This window comes from Mauremys mutica, chromosome 2, assembly GCF_020497125.1.
Source record: "Mauremys mutica isolate MM-2020 ecotype Southern chromosome 2, ASM2049712v1, whole genome shotgun sequence".
Taxonomy (NCBI): domain Eukaryota; kingdom Metazoa; phylum Chordata; order Testudines; family Geoemydidae; genus Mauremys; species Mauremys mutica.
The window spans coordinates 48,558,949-48,581,234 of NC_059073.1; the positions used below are offsets into that span (position 1 = coordinate 48,558,949).

The 22,286-nt window shown below is 42.1% G+C and overlaps 1 protein-coding gene across 3 annotated transcripts in view; it reads right to left on the bottom strand.

The window, feature by feature from the left end:
- The window catches only part of OSGIN2 (oxidative stress induced growth inhibitor family member 2), a 29,021-nt gene extending 11,177 nt beyond the window's left edge, over nt 1-17,844 (bottom strand). The window contains exons 1-4 of one of the 3 annotated variants that reach the window (XM_045008265.1): nt 17,784-17,844; nt 11,986-12,140; nt 5,695-5,831; nt 3,249-3,440 (exon numbers count right to left, since the gene is read on the bottom strand). In XM_045008265.1, the coding sequence (XP_044864200.1) occupies nt 3,249-3,440; nt 5,695-5,831; nt 11,986-12,140; nt 17,784-17,827 (528 nt within the window). In that variant the 5' untranslated portion in view covers nt 17,828-17,844. Of the gene's footprint in view, nt 1-3,248; nt 3,441-5,694; nt 5,832-11,985; nt 12,141-12,930; nt 12,949-13,888; nt 14,102-17,783 lie in introns of those variants that run through there. The other 2 variants (XM_045008266.1, XM_045008267.1) reach the window with 2 other exon arrangements.
- Between the last annotated feature and the right edge of the window lie 4,442 nt (nt 17,845-22,286).

The following is a 22,286-nucleotide window of genomic DNA, read 5'->3' on the forward strand; positions in this document are numbered from 1 at the left end:
CAGCAGCATGTCCCCCTCCAGCTCCTATGCTCCCAGGGGGCCTCCACTCAGCATGCTGCCCCCGCCCAAGCACCGCTCCTGCAGCTCCCATTGGCCAAGAATCAATGGAAGCTGCAGGGGCAGCGCCTGCGGACAGGACAGCATGCAGCAGAGCTGCCTGGCCACGCCTCTGTGTAGGAGTCAGAGGGGAGACATCCCCTGCCTCAGCCCAGAACCCCCTCTCGCACCCTGAACTCCTCATTTCTGGCCCCCATCCCAGAGCCCATACCTCCTTCCACACCTGGAGCCCCCTCCCATGCTCTCCACCCCCAGCCTAGAGCACTCTCCTGTACCCCAAACCCCTCATCCCTGGCCCTACCCCAGAGCCTGCACCCCCAGCTGGAACCCTCACCCTCTCTTCCATTCCAACCCACTGCCTGGAGCCCCCTCCCACACCCTGAACTCTTCATTTCTGGCCCCGGCGCCCACACCCCCAGACAGAGCCCTCACCCACCCCCCCACCAATTTTGTGAGCATTCATGGCCCGCCATACAATTTCCAGACCCAGATGTGGACCTCGGGCCAAAAAGTTTGCCCACTCCAATCTAGGAACTAGAATCAAGGTGGGGGAATTACTGCAGATGCTGAGACAGGTAAATAAATCGAGAGAAGTACCACCCTTTGGGGTGAATTGCATATACTGATACAGACCAGGTTCAAGAGACCCAGGAAACAAAGAAAGAGCTTGTGGTATAAAGAGCCAGCATGAACTGACTGGGGGGAGAGGCTCATTTTGATCCAGCAAACTGACGTGACTTTTTAACCAAGAGGGGAAAAAACTCTGCTGAAGGGTTTGAAGAACTGGAACCTGATAAGGTCTCTATAGAAAAGATGACTGATAGCTAGTAAGCTTAAGCACGCATTTAGACTTTTTATTGCTGAGGATATGTTTTCTCTGTAATGCTTCTACCCTAAAAATAAACATACCGTGCTCTGCGTAAGGCTGTTTGGTCACTGGTGAACCAGTGTATTCGCCCTTGATAGAGCAAGTGTGAAACTGCAGATGCTGAGCTAGGTCAGACCTGCTGTGATAATCAATAAATTGCCAGGGGCTTCAACCTAAAGCCCTGGTCTGGAGGGAGAGGGATGCTGGAACAAGCAACAGTCACAGCCTTGTCTTCTGGTAGCCTATGCTGCTTCTTCCATCTGCTGCAGCCCTTGTCACCTACTGATGACTAAGGCTGCAACTTTGTCATGGAGGTCACAGATTCCTTGACTTTCCGTGACCTCTGTGACTTCTGAAGCAGCCAGGGCTGCCCGAGCAGCTCAGGCAGCTCCTGGGCCAATCTCAGGCCACACCACCCCCACAGCAGTACCAGGAGAAGTGTAGGTGTGGGAGGGGGTTCAGGCTTGGGATTGGAGTGCAGGAGGGGGTGAGGGCTCTGGGCAGAGCTTACCTTGGGGGGGGCTCCCCGGAAGTAGCAACATGCTCCTCCCTCAACTCACAGCTCTGCGCACTGCCTCAGCCCGCAGGCACCGCCCCCGCAGCTCCCATTGGCCGCGGTTCCTGGCCAATGGGAACTGCAGAGCTGGCAGCGTGTGGAGCTAGGAAAGGACATGTCGCCACTTTCGAGAAGCTGGGTAGGGAGCCTGCCAGCCCTGCCAACCCCCTCCCCGCCCCTCAGCACGAATGAGGGTCCTGGGCTGCTCCCACCCGAAAACCCGCAGCACCCCCCTGATTGTCCCCCGAGCATCTGCCCCCCCCATGCACTTGTGGTGCCCCACACTACTGTCTGTTCCCGCCCCCCCAAAGCGCTCTCCGGGCTGCCCCCACGCCGAAGACCTGTGGCCCCCCTCCAGTCCACCTTCCCCACCCCCCAAAGCATCCACGACCTCCCACATGCACCCGCAGCACTCCCAAGATTTAGTCAGGGGTATAGTCCACGTCATGGGCAGGTCACAGGCTGTGAATTTTTGTTTACTGCCCATGACCTGTCCATGACTTTTACTAAAAATACCCGTTGACTAAAACATAGCGTTACTGATGACACAGAAAGCATCTTCCGTAAAAGATAGGGCTTCCCTTTACAGTAGGGGTTTTCAAAGATCCTCAGAACAGTTTTTTTTTTAAAACTTTTAAACATAAAAAAAATTAAAAAGTCTAAGACTAATCTACTGTGCTATGGATATGAAGTATAGTGAATCAAAACTGAAGTCCAGTAATGCCTAAAAGGGATTCTGTCAAGACTGAAAACTGAAAGGACAGTTTCACTTTCTAATTCCAATGTATTAGTACCATGCTGTTTGGGTTCACAAAGCTACAAGGATATAGATAATTTTAAATCCATTTGATACATTTATAATATGAAAAAACAAAACAAACAAAAACCCAACCCTTGCCTTTTCTAACAGTTAAAAATAACCTGCAACCACCAAACATGGGATTTAACCTAAAAGGATTATATCCTTTTAAAATTACAGATTTTTTTTGTAAATTACTCATCTATTACAAGATGCAGACAAACTACAGAATCCCAGGATATCAGTATTAAAATTCTGAATCAGACTTGCAGCAGTTAGGTCAGCAATGTAGCTGGTTTTTATTAATCAAAATTCTGTGTGTAATCTGGCAGTGGAGCATAAAAATATGCAAACATACCAGGAACACTTCCATTTTAATAAATTCACATGCAGGAGTAACAGGGCCTGTGGAGCTGCTTTGTACCTGCAACAAAACCTCTCAAATGTTCTCTCATTTCAGTCCCAAAGTTATCTATGTTCCACACAAATGTAGTGTCCCCTAACTTTTACTGCTGAACAGTCTTTATTTTTTGGTGTAAATAATCATGATATTGAAGTAACAGAGTTATTTACGCTAGCAAATGAATCCCGCAGCATTTTAAATTTCCTGTATATATTTTAGGCTCTCATTTTGGGTCTTGTCAAACACTTAGGCTTTGGTACGTCAGAAGGCTGAAGCTGCAATTCTCATTAACATTTATAAATCAGACCCATACTAAGAAAACCCTCAAATACAAACCCATCAAGTTAGAGGAATATAAATGAAAAGTATCAGATGGGTAGCCATGTTAAACTGTATCCACAAAAACAACGAGGAGCCAATGGCACCTTAAAGACTAACAGATTTCTTTGGGCATAAGCTTTCATGGGTAAAACACCCATTTCTTCAAATAGATGGCTGATGCATCTGAAGAAGTGGGCTTTTTCCTACGAAAACTTATGCCTGTATAAATGAAAAGTTTACTCACATGCCAAGCTCCACCAGGTGGTCCTTTGCCAAGCACTATATGTGGGATATAATTATGCTGTTCTAGCTTCCAGTGAAGAACAGGTGGGTAATCATAGCCAAAGTCAGCATCTGGATGAAGCAGTGTATCAAAAAGTACTGCAACTGGATTGGAAGAACGTCCTTCAAGACCTTCAGACAAGTATTCTAAATTCTATATTAAGAAGAGAGATTTCCTTGTTGATGCAACTGTTACCATACAGTATAGTTTTAAAGTGCAGAAAGAATTTCACCTGGAAATCACTATTGCAAAATCAAACAAAGGAAAACTTCAGTAATTAGTTATAGTTTAGTTAAAATATTTACTATAATGGTATATTCAAAGCAATTTTAGATAAAGTACCTGTCACTGTTTCAGTATCGCCATAACTATGAAAGGTGTTTCTGTCCCTCTCAATAGGAGCTCGCTTTTTAATACATAGTTGCCAATATTTGAAAACTATCAATAGAGACATTTGAGAAAGAAAAACAGGGGGACACACCTTTTAACTCAACTGAAATACATTTCACTAGGAAAACCTTTTAGCGGGACAGAGTAAATTGATATTTTTAAAAAAAGATAAAGGACAGTTCCTCTTAATTAAGGATGGTTTGCATTCCCAGGAAGAGTCGACTCTAATAACATAAATTAGGATTGTACTCATTGTTTGAACATAAAGAAAATTTACAACAACTTTTAAAGTTACCAGTTAAGTCCTATTAGTAAAAGGACAAGTCAGCCATAGTTTTAAATAATAGAGGTTACCATAAAACGAACAGGTTCCCTAAATCACACTCTCCATCATTGTGTGGTTATACTTACTCCCCTACTGCGGAGGGGTTGGACTAAATGACTTTTATCATGTCAAGAGGTCAGCCCCCTGTATGAATGGCTATTCCCGAATTTATTTCAATACTATTTATTCTTTTTTACTAGTCTTTTTAGGTGAATTAGAAACTATTTTACAATGTAGTTTTCCTTTAACAGACATTTTATAAAACTTCCTAACGGGGTAAAAGTGGGTACCGGTAAGAAGTGGGCGCCGACGGGGGGAGGGAAGGGGGCAAAGACGTTAAAGCGCTGCCGCGGCAAAGGACCATCCTTAAAGCACTGCCGCAGCAGCGCTTTAATGTCATTGCCCCTTTTGCCCACCCCGGGCCGCCGACCGGGGAGGTGCGGGGGCACAGGTGCCCCGGGGCTGGTGATTTAAAAGGACCCGGGGCTCCCAGCTGCCACTGCTGCTACTGTGGCAGTGGCCGGAGCCCCGAACTCTTTAAATCACCGCTGGAGCCTCAGGCTGACACCCAGCCCTGCCCCTTCTGCCCGAGGCCCCACCCCTTCCGGGGACCCAGAGCTGGGCCCCCGTACCTGTAAGTATTTAATGTTACTTTCACTCCTGCAGCCTACAAATATTTATATTCTTTTTTCAGCATCCACCTAACTGCTATGTCTTCAAAGCCAGAAACATCAGCTTAGCAAAGGACTTTGCAACTAACCAAAAGAAAAACTAAGACTTTAGACACCATTTTGTTGACAAGGCATGGAGACGTTTTAGTCTCCAAAATCAGACCGAAGCCCTGTGGGTGCAAAGTCACAGACGCATACACAGCAGTTATAGCCAGCAGCAAAGACACATTGCTTTTCTGCCAAAATCAAACCTGGATTCATTGAGGCCTACAAAGTTGGCACCTGAGTGATGTTAAAAACAAACAAACTACTTCATAGTTCAAATCTTCCTATTTTCTTTCCTCTACCCAGTTATTTCTCCCTCCCTATATCAGATGAATTAATACACTGTTACAGTGAAATATACATACCAGTACATGACTAACTGCCCAGTCACTTACTTACTGATGGACATAGTGCTTATCATCATTAAATTAAATTCAGACTATAAGCAGATGTAAACAGCACTTACTTTGAGATGAATAATTTTACAGCATAACTGAAATTAGCCCAGTAAATTCAGTGTTATTTTTGTGCAAGTGAAGATGCTGAATGTTGATTAACAACTTGTTAAATATTTTAACTGTGACTAGATAAAGTATGCTGGATCCCCATAAAGTAGCTTTCTTTAATTTCTGGATTAATAATTATCACTTATTTAGCACTTTACACATTCAAACCCCTTTACAAATATGATCTTAATTTTACAGGTGAGAAAAATGAAGGGAGAGAGATCAGGTGACTTGCTCAAGGCCACAGTGGGAGTTGCTGGCTCCCCCTACTATGCTTATACCATGCCTCCCTCAAGGAGTAACAGTGTAGGTCTTGAAGAATTCTTTGCAGGTTAAGAGCATGCCAATTGCATTACATATCTTAAATGACTATAAAGTATCTTAAGAAGCTCATAAAAGGAAACTAAAAGTGTTTACTAGTTTGGTTTGTTAAAGGAAAACATTTGGATGAAGTGTTAGTGAAAACTTACTTGGTCAACAATAGAGAGATGTCTAGCTTCTTCTAATTTACTATGCAAAATGGGATTTGGATGTACAGCTTCAGGAGACAAGTATGGCCTATACCCAGACAGCATGTAAGAAAGGCAAATTCCTGAAGGTCCATTCCCTATTAAAAACAAAAGTTAAAACAAACATTTTAAGAAGTCTTTATTACAACAGCTAAGGTATGTATATTACCACAAAAGTAGCAAAATAACTACACTGTAGCAATATCCCCAAATGTGCTATGCATACAGCATACTATCTCTACTCAGAAAAGCTTACAGTCTAAAATCTTCACATTACAATAAATCCTAGCACTGGGGACCTTTTCAAAAACCCTGCAGAATGCTTTTTGGGTGGTGGGGGAGAACAGTTGGTTAAAAAGAGAAGAATAGGAGAACAAACATGATATTTAAGCCAGTCTCAAACGTAAGTATGTCAGTGTAGGTCAATGTAGGACTGATTAAAATAAAAACTCGGTCACTCAAAGTATAACACAATATACATCCAATATGGCAATGAAATTTGATAGATAGTGAGTTTTGTCTACTTGCCGTTCTTTCTGGTTAGCAAAGCCATTTAGTGATGACAAATATGAACTGGTTTGAAAAATAGTAGAAAAGGAGCTCACCACAAAAGGTGACAAAATCAAAACAAAGGTGTCATTTGCAAATTCAATTGCATCACCTTTCAAGCTGATTTATTAGACATTTCTGCCCTGTCAATACTATAACTAGTAGAATCAGTAGAACTGATTACAACGGAGTTGTTTGAGAATTGGTTACAATAGGAGGGAAAATTGCAAAGTGGATGGGATTTAAGTGTCTCTGTAATCAAGTTAAACATCAGAACCAGTCATCTACTACATGCATCGCCAGTGCCTAGCACTATAGGACCTTGATTTGGTTGTCACCTAAACATTAGCATAATACACATATACAAATAAAAATATTATGTTAAAAGAACATTACTAAGTTTGCAAAGTCAACCCTCAAAAGTTATGAGAAGCCAGGATTACGGTTGCCTATGCAACCTTAATTTGGTCCCCTATGCATTTGATATAGTCTCTAATTACATGATTACATATTATTTTTTCCACAGCATCCCTGCCTCATCTAGTATACAGGATGGATGGTACTCATTTAATGAGCAACTATTCAATATTTTGTTTTATCCTCATTGTTCAATATTGGCCTTATTTACTGCACACTACGGAAACTTTACTCTGAAGACAGTATTATTAGTTTCCTCATGGGCATTTATATGGCACTCATTATAATATCCAAGTGCTGCACATTTAGATCCACTGCACAAACCTCTGCCACTTAAGCTAATGGATTAACTGACAGCAATAGAAGATTATTAGTACCAGTGTATAATTAAATAATAAACCTAGTTACGGAGACACTCTGAGGTTTCATCTACGTTACAAGAATGTCCCCACAACTGGGTCAAAGATTTAACCAATTACAGGGAAAACAAAGTCCTGTGCACAACATAACACAACTGGGCCCCCTGACTTTATTAACATTGTAATGTAGATGGGCCTCAGATGATTTTCTGATCAAATGGTTTTAAATAAAATATATATTTTAGATGGTAAGCTCTTCAGGGCAGGAATCACATTTTTCTACAGTGCCCATCATAATGGGGCCCTGATCCTCATTGGGGCATCTAGGTATTACTGCAGTATAAATAAATAATATATATTTTAATTTTAAACTCCAACCACCCCTTTGTCTAGTTATATAAATATTGGCTGACTGCATAATGGTAGAACTGGGTCTTGGTCAACAGTAATCTATGATAAAAGAACCCTCACTATCATAAATTAAGACACTGTAGTGCAAATAGCCATCTTTGTGAATCAATGAATGTAAAAATGGTTTATTGCAAACATTGTTTTTTGGATGAGAACTTAAGGGAACTTGTGTTTACAGGAGAATGAACTGCATTCTGGGCAAAATAGACTGAGTTCAAAAGCTAAGGTGTTTGTTTAGCACAGGACATATCTAAGATTTAGGGGGAAGGGAGGATTATCCTGAACTTTGACATTTGCAGAAACTTGTTAAAATAAATCAAATTCAAAAGTGTTCTGTTCCCTCCCAATCTCTTGGGGATCAGGAACAGGATGGAGTACAGATATCGGCTTCTCCGTGAGTGGAGAGCCATCTCTATTGTCCCAATCTGAAGGAGAAGAAATATTGCCTCGCTTATATTTATATTTGCTTTTAGAGATGTGTATGTTAAATTCAATGATAAAATAAGGTAAAACATACCCCTACCTGTTCTGATTAATTCTATTTAGTATTTGTCTTGGACTTTGTCCATCACTCAGCAGTAGTAATATTTGATGCTACTTTTAATGAAAGTAGGTGCAAAGTTTTCAGACAGAAGTATGATTTTCAAATTGATAGTGTTCCTTTAGTAATATTTTAGAAACATTTATTGAAAGATTTTTCCCCAGTAAAACACTTTTTACAACAAGAGGGAGTTTGTTAAATGAAGATTTGTTTCATCTTCTAAGTTTTCCCTTCTCTTTACCTTTTTTTTACTTAATAAATGCCAAATCAAATTTTTTATTTCGCAACACACTAGGAAAACCAAGTCCTGGCTACAAAACTGTGAACACAAAGCACTGCTAATACTGTGGCAGCAAAGAATAAAAAATTAGTAACTTAAAAGTAAGTTACCCTAAAAAAAAAATCTCTCCAAGTCCCAACAGCACTATTTATCTGAGTAAGGACTATCTGCATGAATAAGGATTTGCAGGATCAAGTCCTAAATTACACATAAAATAGGGAAAGATGACAGACAAAGGTCAGGGGAGATTAAGGGAAGGACAAAATAAGGTCAAAATAATTGCGTAATGAATACATCATGTTAGTCGTTTTATTACTACATTTGTGCAGTGGGAAGACACTAAGGCTATGTCTACACTTGCAGAGTTTTTGCGCTATCAGTTTCACTGGTGATAGGGAACCAGTAAAAGAAAGGCGCTGGTTTGTGTTCTCACTTACTTCCACAGGCATCAGATCATGTTCACATCTGCAGCACTTCCATCGTGGATGAGAGCAGCGCACTGAGGGCAGCTATCCCACAGTGCAGCTCTCTCCATTTTGAGGATAGGTCTTGAGGGAAGGGGGGTGATCACGGGGCATCCTGGGTCCCTGCACAGCCTGCTCGCCCCAAACACTGATCAGCTGCTGTAGATCAGCATTGCTCCAAGCAGGGGATCATTTGCCACGGGCAGCATCCATTGTCACCTGGCCAGATAATTGAGCACTTGCCAAGAAAACAGGAAGGGGAGTTTCAAAGTTCCCAGGGCTTTACAGGGGGAGCAGCGGAGGTCTGTTTACCTGGCGTCAGAGCAGCAGAGCTGCTGACCAGTGGTCACCTAGGCACTGTGGGATATCCTCCGGAGACTAAAAGCTGTGTAAACAGAAAGAACGTTTCTTCACTTACACATCACCACAAAAGTATCACCGGTAAGAACTGTATGCCTTCTGAGTTTCACAGCAAAAAGTCACTGGCAAGTGTAGATGTTCCCATGTTTTTTGCGCAAAAAAAGGGACTTTTTGCACTTTAAATGGCAGGTGTAGACATACCCTAACATTGGGAAAGTAAAAGAAAGATGGGCAATGAATGAGGGATGGGAAGGAAGACTGGGAGATTACATGGCATACATGATGAGGGAGATCATTTCAGTCACAAGAGGCAGCACAGGAGAAAGCACAGAGGCACTTGGAGAAAGATCAAGATGAAATACAGTGAACAAACTTGCCATTCTTTCTTACTAAAGTATTATTTCAAATCTTTAATATGCACCTGTTGCAAGTAAGAAGTCTTAGAGATAATAGGCTGTCCACTGAGGGATCAAGTTATAAGATTTCCAGTTCTAAAATATATGTTTAAAAAAAGTGTTCGGACATATTTGGGATAAAAACGTTTATTTTTCACTGGAAGAAGTCATGGCTGCTGCATTTGATGTGGGCAAGTAGAGGAGTTCTGAAGGCAGCAGCAGTACTTAGCACAGGTATTTGCATAATGCACAATTATTGAAAACTAGTGCAAATTTTGAATCAGGAACCATATGGCAGTCCTGGACCATGACTGGCAGAATGCCAGGAAACACTCTCTTCCTGCAGGGTATGAAACTCACCATAGCAATAGATGCCTCGGTCATCTCCAGGTTAACATATTATTATGGGCACTATGTTTGGCTAATAATGATGCACCTTGCTTTGACTACTCAGCAGGTGGGGAGGATCTCAGAACTCAAGCTCCAGCCCAAGCTCGGACGTCTACACTACAACTGTACAGCCCCATAGCCCAAGTCAGTCGACATGGGCCAGTCACCGGTGTTTTATTGCAGTATGGACATATCCACTGGATCCACTCCTGAAGAATTTATTTCTTCTAGCAGTTTGTCATTTGTCAACTTTTGTAGTACAAACCTTTAATAAACTGTTTTATCAAGTCTACAGTTTAACAACTTAAACTGATTATCTTGGTGAAGAATCAGTTTTATGGTGTGATGATTTTAATTGCTAACAGCACCCAGACACTATAGTGATTGCTGTTTCAGAAAAAAAGTTGAATAAATACAGTTCAGGATGGATTAAAAAAAAATCAGTGATTTAAAATAAACACAAATTGAATTTTTAAAATTTAAACTAGATACAAAAAATTAAGCAGTATATGTTTTCTGCCAAAGTTTTGAAGTTTTGAAGAAAGTCAAACCAACAGGTTGAAGTCACTGGCTAAGCACCTAGAACCACAGTCTGCTGAAGTGCTAAAACAGCTTTTGACAGCTGTAGGCTCTTCTGCAGGTGCAGAGAGAATATTTTCTTCATTTAAATTCAGCAAGTTAAGTTCCATGACTAGTTCAAAACTAAAAACCAATAGATGTTGACAAAGCAGGAAAGCTTGTTTTCTTTTCCAATCTAGTAATAAAAACTAGGTGTGAGAGGATGAGTTCTACTAGGTCTGAAGTATCAAAGGACATGATGATAAGAATCAGCTGAATTCACTTACTGCAGATATTACTTCCTTTGTTTAATAAATCAGTTATTTTTAAATGCAAAACATTTTGATAAGCTTTTTGATAAACTTTTTTTCTTATGTATACAGCACATTAAAGTAGTTATGAACTACTTAAAAAAATTTTAAAATGCTGTTTTGGTATTTTTAATTGAATTTAAATTTCCATATCAGAGTGAGACACAAATCACAAGCAAAAAACATTAATCAGCTAGTAAATAAGAAATGAATTATTCACCGTTTTCTAATATAATAAAAAATATAAAAATTAGGAATCAGAATAAATATAAGTTAAGCTATATAATTACTCAAATGTCTATAGATATAGAGTATCTTCCTTGCAAAAAGAAACATCACGTTTAGTGTAGAGGCAATTTTTAGTTGCAAAACCATGTTTTATGATTACCAACCAATGAAAATCAACCTTTGTTTAGGAGAATAAGTAAAAAGTAAAATGCAAAACATGATTAAAAACCAATTTTAATTGATTCCTGCTTACTGATTTAAATGATGATTACAGTGAGTTAAATAATCAATTTTGATTTAAATCAATCCACCCTGATAGACTTATGTCTCAGTAACTGTACTGTACACAAATTGCCTAATTGTAATGTTTGCATCTTCCAGTCTCCATTCAAACAAAGCATTCCCCAAGTCCAGTCTTAATGACATAAGTAGGACTTCATGCAGGCATAAAGGTGTGCTCAAGTATATCAGATTGCAGAATTGAGGCCTAAATCTCTACTGCACTCAAATCTAGTATCTGCCAACAAACTCATCATTCATGCCAAAACACTGCTGCCTCAACATTTTCCAGTAAAATAAACATTTTCAGTTCAAATACATTTAAATGATAACCAGTCATTTGACTTAATCATAGAAGATTAGGGTTGGTAGGGACCTCAGAAGGTCATCTAGTCCAATCCCCTGCTCAAAGCAGGACCAATCCCCAGACAGATTTTTACCCCAGTTCCCTAATTGGCCCCCTCAAGGATTGAACTCACAACCCTGGGTTTAGCAGGCCAATGCTCAAACCCCTGAGCTATCCCTGACAACTTGATAGTAATATTGTTAACTGTACTAATTGTATCAATCTAATAAACACCTTCACCTTGGAGATGGGTTATCATTTTGCAAACACCAACTTATTTAATTATAAATGGATTTGCATTCCTGGTTCTTAAAAAGTAATGGTAGTGCCAGAGAACACAAAATAATCTCTGGAAATAACTCACCTATTATTACTATTGGCACAGTCAGGAGCGGGTCCCCAGTCAGAGTGGTTTCTTCTAGTAAGGGCATTTTTTTATCTTTCCTCCCAAGGTTGTCACCAAAATGCTGCACTAAGGAGCTCAAAAGTTGTCCTTCACTTTCAGAGCCACTGTAATTTCTATTTGAGAAAAAACATCAGTTGAGCATTACAGCACATTCTTCAAAAATTAAGTCACTATTGGATCATTGCCTTAAAACTGTCGAATTGATAAACTCTGATTGCATTACTCAAAAGTAAAACAAACACTAATCAGTTCACATACAGAATTTTATTCTTCAGTATAACTTTTCCCACACCGAATATTGCTTCTTTGCTACAATGGGGAAAAAAACCCTATTTCCTCCAAAAAAGATCACAAAAGGATACAGACGGCAAAAGAAAAGGACCTGCAGAATATAATCTAATGTGTGTCTCATTCAAATTCAGTGTCCGATTATAAATCTAGTGATTTAAACTATTGCTTCCCCACACCCTTTTTATACCTCAAATGTAATAAATATTTGGTTCTTAGCAATAATTGCCTACCAGGCTTTCAGCAATGCCAAAGCTTAGGTCAGACATTTATCAACCTATAAACATGATATTTAATTACAAAGATTTTTTCCCTAAATCGGTCAAAAATTAAATGCAATACTTTCCAAAGTTTTACTAGACATTGATGTAACTGATAAATTACATACATCTGGAGAATCTGGGACAATTTATATTCAAATTGCAACTCCAGTTCCATGCAAAAATACCTTATTAAAAATAATCAACAGACTCTCTAATGAACTCACAGATGTTCTGAATTGAACAAGAACAATTTCAATAGAGTGTTTCTGCTAAATTCACTCCCAATAATATAATCCTTTTAGATTCAAAAATTCACTATTTGTTTTACAGTGGTCAAGTGTGAGATAACTACCTCAAAACAGATCCTTGTCCCAAGAAGTTTATAGACTACTTGGATTTCTGTTAGATTAAACAAATAATTAAGCACTGTACAAACTCCTCTCTTTGAATCATTTTGTGGTGTTAATGGAGCACATTCTTTATTGGTATATCTAAAAGGATACTGGCAGGTTAAAAGTAATCTGAAAATCAAGTTCTTAGCTATTGTAGGGCACTCCAGATTATTTCAGATTTGAAATCATTTAAAAATATAATTCACTTTTTTAGGACTGTGTTTAAGGACAGGGACACCAAAACTCCAGTATTACCCCTTCCCAATCAGGCAGGTACTCCCAGATATTTTAACTGAATAAAGTTGCTGACTAATTAAACCGTATCCATGTCTTCTGTCTTTCTTCTGGCATGGCTGGACAATGCTAGTAAGTGTCTCTCCACCTATTTTCCCCAGAAACTAGAGTAAAGAGGTTCACTGTCTTACTGAGTCTACTAAAATTGACAATTACTGTTATAGTATCACTAGCCTACTGTGATGATAGTTATTTGCTTCCTTAAAAAAAATGCTTTTTTGCATTTCACTCAGCTTGGAAAGTAAAAATAGATTAGTTTCATCCCACCCCTCCTCCAAGAGCATATTTGTTCTCAAATGAACTTGCATAGTGCTGCAAAGTTTGATTTCCAAGCACTGTAGCAGACTCAGTTTAAACAAATAACTTTACATTGGAATATTTAAAAGGAAAATCATGAGAATATTTTTACTAAATTGTGGGCCTAAATCAACTAGCAGTGTCTCTTTAAATCTAACTATCCTTTGTCTCTCCTATTATGTTCTTGGCATCAATAATGTTAAAAATAATAAGGTGTCACTGAGACATGTTTGTGTGCATGTAAAGTGCATAACATGTTCTTTAGTTAGGCAGCAGTATCTTGTATACAGATACTCTTCTCTAAGATTCAAATATATTGCACTGTACCATTTGGTTTGAAGTACTAAGTTCCCACACAAAATTGAAGGACTGTGGTGTCCTTGATAATGTGGATTCTTCTGTAGTAGGATGCAACACCATATATTCACTGTGTTTATCCCATGATAGAAGCTATTTGAGATGAGTTTCTTCTTGGTTCTTTATCAGCCAGGTAACACAGAACAGTACATTAAAATTAAACTAAAAGCAATGTTCTTTAAGTATTTAACTGAATCCAACTTTTAATTTATATCCTACAGAAAAAATCTTTGTTAACTTTGGGTTAAGACTGTAGGACTGCACCAGCACAAACCATGAAAAGAAAAAAAAGGCAGCTAAACAACTTAACACATTACCGACACTCCACTATTCAGTTCCCCTTTCCAACTAACTCCGGAGCCAACCACACTCCATATATCTCCATCCACATCTCGAGCAACCAACATGTAGCCCTAATGCCAACTATACACATAATAAACCTTTACATACACATAATATGCAGATTTCTATTCTAATTCCTACCTAACAAATAAAACCAAATTCAAATCATTCCTGCTAACCTTCTCTCTGCAAAATTTCATTCAATCCCTTAGAATCCCCAAAGCCTTCCTTGCTATGCCTGTCTCCTCACATCCCCACTCACACCCAGCTTCCTCTCTCTACCTTACAGCCCTACCTGGGACATCAGAAGTAGCTGATGGATATGATCAGTCTACAAAGGCTCAAAAGCCTGATTAAAAGAAAATAATTATGAGATTAATTGTGAAATTTCAAAAGTGATTTGTATATGGTCTGTAGTATTATTTGAACATAAAAGACACATTTGGAGTTTGTAGGGACTATGAATGTTTAGCTAAAGGTACCAAAAGAAATGTGAAGAAAACATGATAAATTCAAAAGTGGGCCAATTAAAAATGTATCGTCTACTTAAGTTAGTATATTTTATTAAAATATTACATAGAAAATTACTTTGTTCTCTGAAGAGTTATCGTGTCAGCTCCGGAGACTAAGTTTAATCATTACAATGTGAAACAGCAATTTTAGTCCTACTTTAAGTGAAAATCTCAACAAGGTCTTAACTAAAGAGTTACTAATGCCATCTCCTTTCTAATCTTAAACCAAATATGAAAGCAAAACCCAAAACAATTTTTTTGTAACAAGGATAACATACATCATTATAACCTTGATAGACAACTTTGGGAGTGGGGGGGGGAATTTGCTAACATGACTATGGCTCTTATCTTGAATAACTACAAGTGGGCACAATGGTTTGTCAGTTACAGAGTCAGGGCCAAATAATGTTATCATGGTCATAACAAAGGCATCTAGTAGTATATTTTCTTCAGATAACTAAATTTAAAATTAGCTTACTTATTTATTGCAAGCTAATACTTTCAGGGTTTTTTTGTTTTGATTTTTTAGTTATCTGTGCAGAAAAGTTGTCAGGGAAAAAGTTAGATTATATATAAATAATATAAAATCTAAGTCAAGATTTTCTTTCCAGACCAAATAATATCAAATTCTTCTGTAGCATCTATCATTTAACTGGCCATGGCATGGTTTTGTAGGAAGGATGCCTTACACAACGCTATAAATTTTAAAATACTGAAAACTTAATTTAAGCCACTCTTTCTTCAATAGACAATTTCCAGTTTTAAGTGATTCCTATTCCAGTACAATTTTTAGAAAAATACTTCTGCTAAGCCCACCCTTGGGTGGAGATAAAACACAGGTTTTACTCTTCACTAAAATATAGGCTCAAATTTAAATTTTGTAAAAACAAGCTTTTAAAAACTTTAACACCAATAAAAATGTTTTTAAAACAAATGTCCACTGAAAATAGTTGTTCATTAAAAAAAATCCCATTCAGTGTTTGAAATCCAGACACTGCGGTACTAAGAACCCAGAAATAAAAGGGAGAATCAACAAATGTGAAAACGACTTCACTGATTTTCACTGTCCAAGTTCAAATAGAAGAGAAGTATACAAACAGCATAAGTAGTGACTAGTATAATTTTTTTCCACCTTTCAATTCTTTTACTTTTAATCTAAAGTGCTAAAATAGTAAGTAAACAAATGTTTGTTTATAACAGGATTTCTAAGTTGACTGTGTCTCAGTCCATTCAAAGTTTAAGACTACAAGAATACCGTACATTAATTTTTCCAATACCCATAGTAATTATTATAATCCCTACTTTACAGTTGAGTAAATGCACCAAAACCTTGTGCACATTGAGCCAAAGGCTTGTCTTGTCTAAATTGAGCTTTTTCTTACAATCTCTCACCGTCTAGACATGTTCTTGAACAAGGTTAAATGACAGGGCTGTAGAAACAGCAGCATCCAGTCTACACTAATGCGCTCACCACTGCTAGCACCAGTGAAGTTACAATGGAGAGGGAAGCTTGAAAATAAAGCTCAGTGCAGACAGAGCTAGAGAGTTTAAGTGATTTGTCCAATCACACAATTTCTGTGGCACATTCAGAAACAGAAACTAGATCTCCTGACTCCCAGTCCTATGCTTTAATCACTAGATATATTTTTCCATATATATAAAACAAAATAGGAGTAGGGGTGGACATACAAATAATAGCTCCCTAAAAAAAACCCAGCCACATTTTATGGTTAAAAAACTACAGTGAGCACCAAATATTCAGCAAATACTCTCAATTTGCATTCTTAAAAATAGCATGTCATTATTTTCTGCACACAATCTTAGGCATGCCCATTTTTGTGTACATATATGAGAATGTGTGATTCCACAACCAGAAGAGCCAGAGGATGGAGTCAATACTAACATAGGCTGGCTACTGGAGATCTGGTCTTTTACCCCCATTAATACACACCTGTCTCTGCCCCAACCCCCAACCATACCCAGACACAACCATGTTTCCCAAATTCTCTCCCCCCCAACCTGGTCCCCCCACATCCTTCCATTGCCCATTTCTGTCCCCTCACAGCTGTCTCCTCCCACCCCTATTCGGCTTATACTCCATCCCTGTTCCTTCACCTCCCTACTCCTACCCACATCACAGCCATTCCTGTCACAGCACCATCTCCCTGCTCCCTACCCACAAGATGGTCATTCCCCATGGAACTCTCCCTACACACCCCCAACACAGCCATTCCCTTCGCAACCCCACCTTCCCTGGCCCAGATTACCCCCATCACAGCCATTCTATTTGTGACCCCACCATCCTGGCCCCCCCCACACCACTACTCTCATCACAGCCCTTCTTGACCCCAACATCCCACCCCTCCACCACCATCACAGCCATTCCCCTTGCGACCCCGTCCCCCCCACACCCCACTCCATCACAATCATTGCCCTTGTGACCCCACCTTCCTACCCCCCCACCTTTACCCTATCATGATCATTCTCCTCACCACCTCACTTCCCTGCCCCTCCACACCCCTACCCCAATTACTACCATTTCCCTCGCAACCCCAGCAACCTGCCCCCCCCCCGACATCCATCATGGCCATTCCCTTCACAACCACACCTTAACCCCTGCCCCCCCCCACTATCCTTATCACAGCCCTTCCTGACTCCACCATCGCGCCCCCCACCACAGCCATTCCCCTGGGGACCCCACATCTACCCCCATCACAGACAAACCCTTTGCAACCCCCCCCATCTGGTCCCCCGGATACACCCCTACCCACATCACGGCCATTCCCCTGGGGATCCCAATTCCCCACCCCTATCACGGCCATTGCCCTCGCGACCTCAGCATCTCTCCCCGCGCGTGTCCCCCCCCCCTCACGCTCCCTGCCCCGCGCCCGCCCCCCCGGCCTCTCTCAACCTGCAGCGGGACTCGGCGTGCGGCTTCCGCACGGGGGCGGGCAGGCGCCTTGCCCCACAGACCGGCGGCCCCGCGGCCGGGCCCCCCCGCGGGGATTCACCTGAGGTGGCGGGCCAGGGAGCAGCGGCAGCACCACACCGGCATGGCCGGGCGGGCGGGCGGGCGGCGCGGGGAGCCGGCTGGCGGCTGAGCTGAGCGGCGGCGGGTCCGGGCTGTGCTGCTCCGCCTCCTGCCGCCGCCGCCGCCGCACTGGGGCCCGGCTGGCTCGGTGCCTCCTCCCCGCCCGGCGGCCTCAGGTCACACGGGGGAGGAGCCGGAACCGGCGGGGATGGAGACGCGCCTGGGCGGGGACTGCCGCCGTCTCCGCTGTGGATACGCGGCGGAGGGGGAGGGGAAAGGGGCCGGGCCGCGGGAGGCGAGACAGGGGGGGCTGGGGTCTTCGGCGCGCAAGAGTCTGATCGCGGGCCACAGGCGGGCTTGTGATGGGGCAAGTGATGGAGCCTCGGGAAATGGGTATTGAGCATCCCGGCCTGTGCGGTGAACAGCCCCAGGCCAGCCCCACAGCCCTGGGGGAGCTCGTCCCTACGACCCGTCACAGCCCCAGCCCTTCTCCTGCCCCCCAACAGCAACACCCCCCATAGCCCCTTCTTCCACCCTGCCCCCAAACAGCGACATCCCCATAGCCCCTTCTTCCACCCTGCCCCCAAACAGCGACACCCCCATAGCCCCTTCTTCCACCCTGCCCCCAAACAGCGACACCCCCATAGCCCCTTCTTCCACCCTGCCCCCAAACAGCGACATCCCCATAGCCCCTTCTTCCACCCTGCCCCCAAACAGCGACACCCCCATAGCCCTTTCTACCCTGCCCCCACCCAGCGACATCCCCATAGCCCCTTCTTCCACCCTGCCCCCAAACAGCGACATCCCCATAGCCCTTTCTTCCACCCTGCACCCAAACAGCAACATCCCCATAGCCCCTTCTTCTACCCTGCCCCCAAACAGCAACACCCGATAGCCCCTTCTTCCACCCTGCACCCAAACAGCAACACCCCTCTCACCCCCACAGAGCAACTCCTGCCCCTGGAAAACAACACCTCTCTGACCTCTCAGAGACAGCAGCACCCCCTAACACCATTAACAGCCCTTTCCCATGCATACAAAATAGACAATTCCTCCATTGCTTCCTGTGCCACACAGGCTGTAACACCCCCATAACCTGTCACTTGCAGGAATACCCTTCTTCACACAGCCCACATATAGTAAGTCTGTTAGGACCATGGCAGCCAAAGATAGGAGCATGGCAATCACTGTACCTCATCAGGCCAAGAACCCATGTAGTCCAGCATTCTGCTTCCACCAGCGTCCTGCATTAGATACTTGAGAGGAAGATGCAAGACACTCCATAATGGACAATTATGGAATAACCCGCCTATTGGAGAAGTTTCTTCCTACAGCCAAACACTTCTGTCCTGAAACACCAGTGTTGATATAAAAACATTGAAATTAAGGTGCCTAACATGTGACCCACCAGATTTCTGTGAGCTGTAGTGGGGCTGCAGAAAGTCTGTATTCCTGGCTTGTGCATGACTGACCAATTCTTTGGGCCCTGCTTAGGTTTGCCAATTATGGTTGGATGTATTCCAGGAGGTTTCATCACATGACATAATCTTTAATTCCTGGAGATTCCAGGACAATCCTGGAGGGTTGGCAACTCTAGCCCTGTTGGAGCGTCTTGAGTGGAACCCACACATTTAACTGCTGGATTTTGTCCCAGATAATTTAGAACCATTTCTGCACCAAAACGTTTTGCATAGGGTTAACCTATGTAATCATGTGATCTTATTGGTCCTCTGGTTCTCTCTCTCTATTACTAGTAGCATGGTAGAGTTTAGGATCCTTAGCAGGGTATGTATACACTGCAGCTGGGAATGTGCCTCACAGCCTGGATGGGCAGGCTCACACTTATTCTGCTTGAGCTACCCTGCTAACAATAGCAGTGTGGAGACTGCAGCCTGAGCTAGCCACCAACTCTGAGCCCACCCACCGCACTGGGTCATTGCTTAGGGGCTAGCTTGAGCCTCAAGGTTCATGCTGCTATTTTTTAGCATGCTAACTTGAGCAGAGCTAGTGCAACCCTGTCTACCTGAGCTGGGAGGCTGTCAAGGCTGAATCCACACTCTGTCACTTTGAGTACAGAAGGTGGGGGCTCGCAAGGATTTTAAAAATTAATACTTGCCACTCCAGACTTGTATTAGACTCCCAAGGTTACAGCTTTTCTTTGACCGTGGCTTGGTAAACACTCTCACCACCTAAATGCAAAAAAACTCTTTGGACCCAGGAAGGAGCACTTGGGAATTCCTCCCTGTGGTGTACCCTTAAGCCCTTTCAGCTCCTCCCCCCCCCCCCGCCCCCCCGGGAAGAGCTGAGAAAGAAAGCAAAGGAAATTAGCTGTTGCTACCAGCTAATCAAACAACATGGACAAACCTCTTAGGACACCAAAAATCCAATCCTGTTCTTAAAAAAGGTAAATTTGATTAAAAACAAAAAGGAACAAAATACATCTGGAACGTAGGCTTTTGCTAGATTTTAAAAAAGCAATTCCAAAAACTAAGCACCCAAAATAGCTTTCTTGGGGGTTAGCTTAAAGGTAACAAGCAAACAAAAGCATCAGGGATTAGCCCAGAGGGGTCCACAAGTCTTAAAAAATAAACAAATAAACCTAATAGCATCTTCCTAAACATTCCTAATTTACTTACATATTTGGGTTGTTAAAAGTAGTTCTAGATATGATCTGATGGTTTTCGTATCTGGTTCAAACTTTACACAGCATCTCTGCTGCCTGTCTCTTCAGCCCAGAGAGAACAACAGACAAAGGGAAAGTTTCTTTCCCAATTTTAAAATGTTCTAGCCTTCACATTGGCTCTTTTGGGCAGGTGCCTACTTTTTTTTTCTTTACCTGGGGGACTTTTTAACCCTTTACAGGTAAAGTAAGTAGAAAATAGCGACCAAGAGGGATTTGCCTAGGGAGGTTGTGGAATCTCCACCATTGGATATTTTTAAGAGCAGGTTAGACAAACACCTGTCAGGGATGGTCTAGATAATACTTAGTCCTGCCATGAGTGCAGGGGACTGGACTAGATGACCTCTTGAGGTCCCTTCCTGTCCTATGAGTCTATGACTTTCTAAGACTGAGGAACAGATTTTTGCTCTCCCTCATACTGTCTGTTTTCCCCCATAAATAAAATAAAATAAAAGATGCCCCACAGAAGCCTTCAGGAGCTCAGTATAGGAAGCAAAAAGCTCAACTGCAATCTAGGTTGCAGCAAGTGGCAAATTTGATGGAAAAATATCTGAAATAGAACAACATAGACCAGGCTTTAGGCAGTCGTGATCAGGTACAATAATTGACATAACTTAGCTGATGGTCTGAAGCAACATGAAAAGTCACCAGACCATTTTACAGCCTACTCCAAATGGATGGAAGTTGAGTTCAGGCTCAAGCTCAATAAATGCATAGACACAGAAAATCAGTGCATTAATGTGGAAACCCAGTATTGGAGGAACATGTTTGAGCATCTGATCTTAATTACCCTCTTCCTTGGCTTACCGGGGCTCGTTGCATAAGTTGTTCACTGAAAATAATGGAAAATTCCTTGGTTTGGTAGAGCTCCTTGGGAAATACGACGATGTCATGCGTGTGAACCTACCTTGAGTAGTTCATAAAGAAGCTATGACTATTACTGCAGAAAAACAATCAAAATGAATTGATTGACCTTATAGCAAGGAAGGTGCTCCATAACATATTGATGTGGCTTGGCAAAGTACTATGCCATAATAATGGACTGCACTCCTGACAGTCACAGCAAAAATATGTCATTTACAGTAAAATTTGATGATGGCTAGGATGGCTGTATCCAAGAAAAGGAACACTTTATCTGTTTCTGGTCTGTGGAGGACTCTACTAGAAAAGGCCTGACAGAACTGTTTATGAACGTTTTGAATGAGAAAAAAATAAAGCTTCTGGACTGCTCAGCCAAGGCTACGACAACGGTACGAACATGAAGAGAAGAAACAGTGGCGTCCAAGCAAGGAGCCTTGCATTGAATCCAAGAGCTTCCTTTGTGTCTTGTGGCTGCCATTCCCTCAACCTGGTTGTGTCAGATGCAGCGTCATCTTCTTTAGATGTAGTTAGGTCAATGTATTGTCCATGTAGACCCTGAGTTGCTTACATTGCCTATTGCCACCCAGGTCTGACAGCTGGAACCCCTCCACCGGAGGCTGACAGCAGGAGCCCTGCTGCCACCTCCTGGTGATGGATTGAAGTTGGGGAGGGAGAGCCAAACCTGGGCTGCCTCCCAGTGAGGGATTTGGGGAAAGAGGAGCTGGAGTCCGAGCCTGGGCAGCCTCCCGGTGAGGGATTGAGGTGTGGTGGAAGGAGATCCTGGTCAGGTGGGCTCTAGCTGTCAGCCCTGGCATTGGGGCTCTGGCTGTCAGTGCCCCCACAATGCCCAACACTGTCAGTTAAATCAGTGCAAGCACTCCACTGTGGACATTAAAGATCGAATTAATTACTGTGGTGGCTGTATATCAACTTAAATTACGT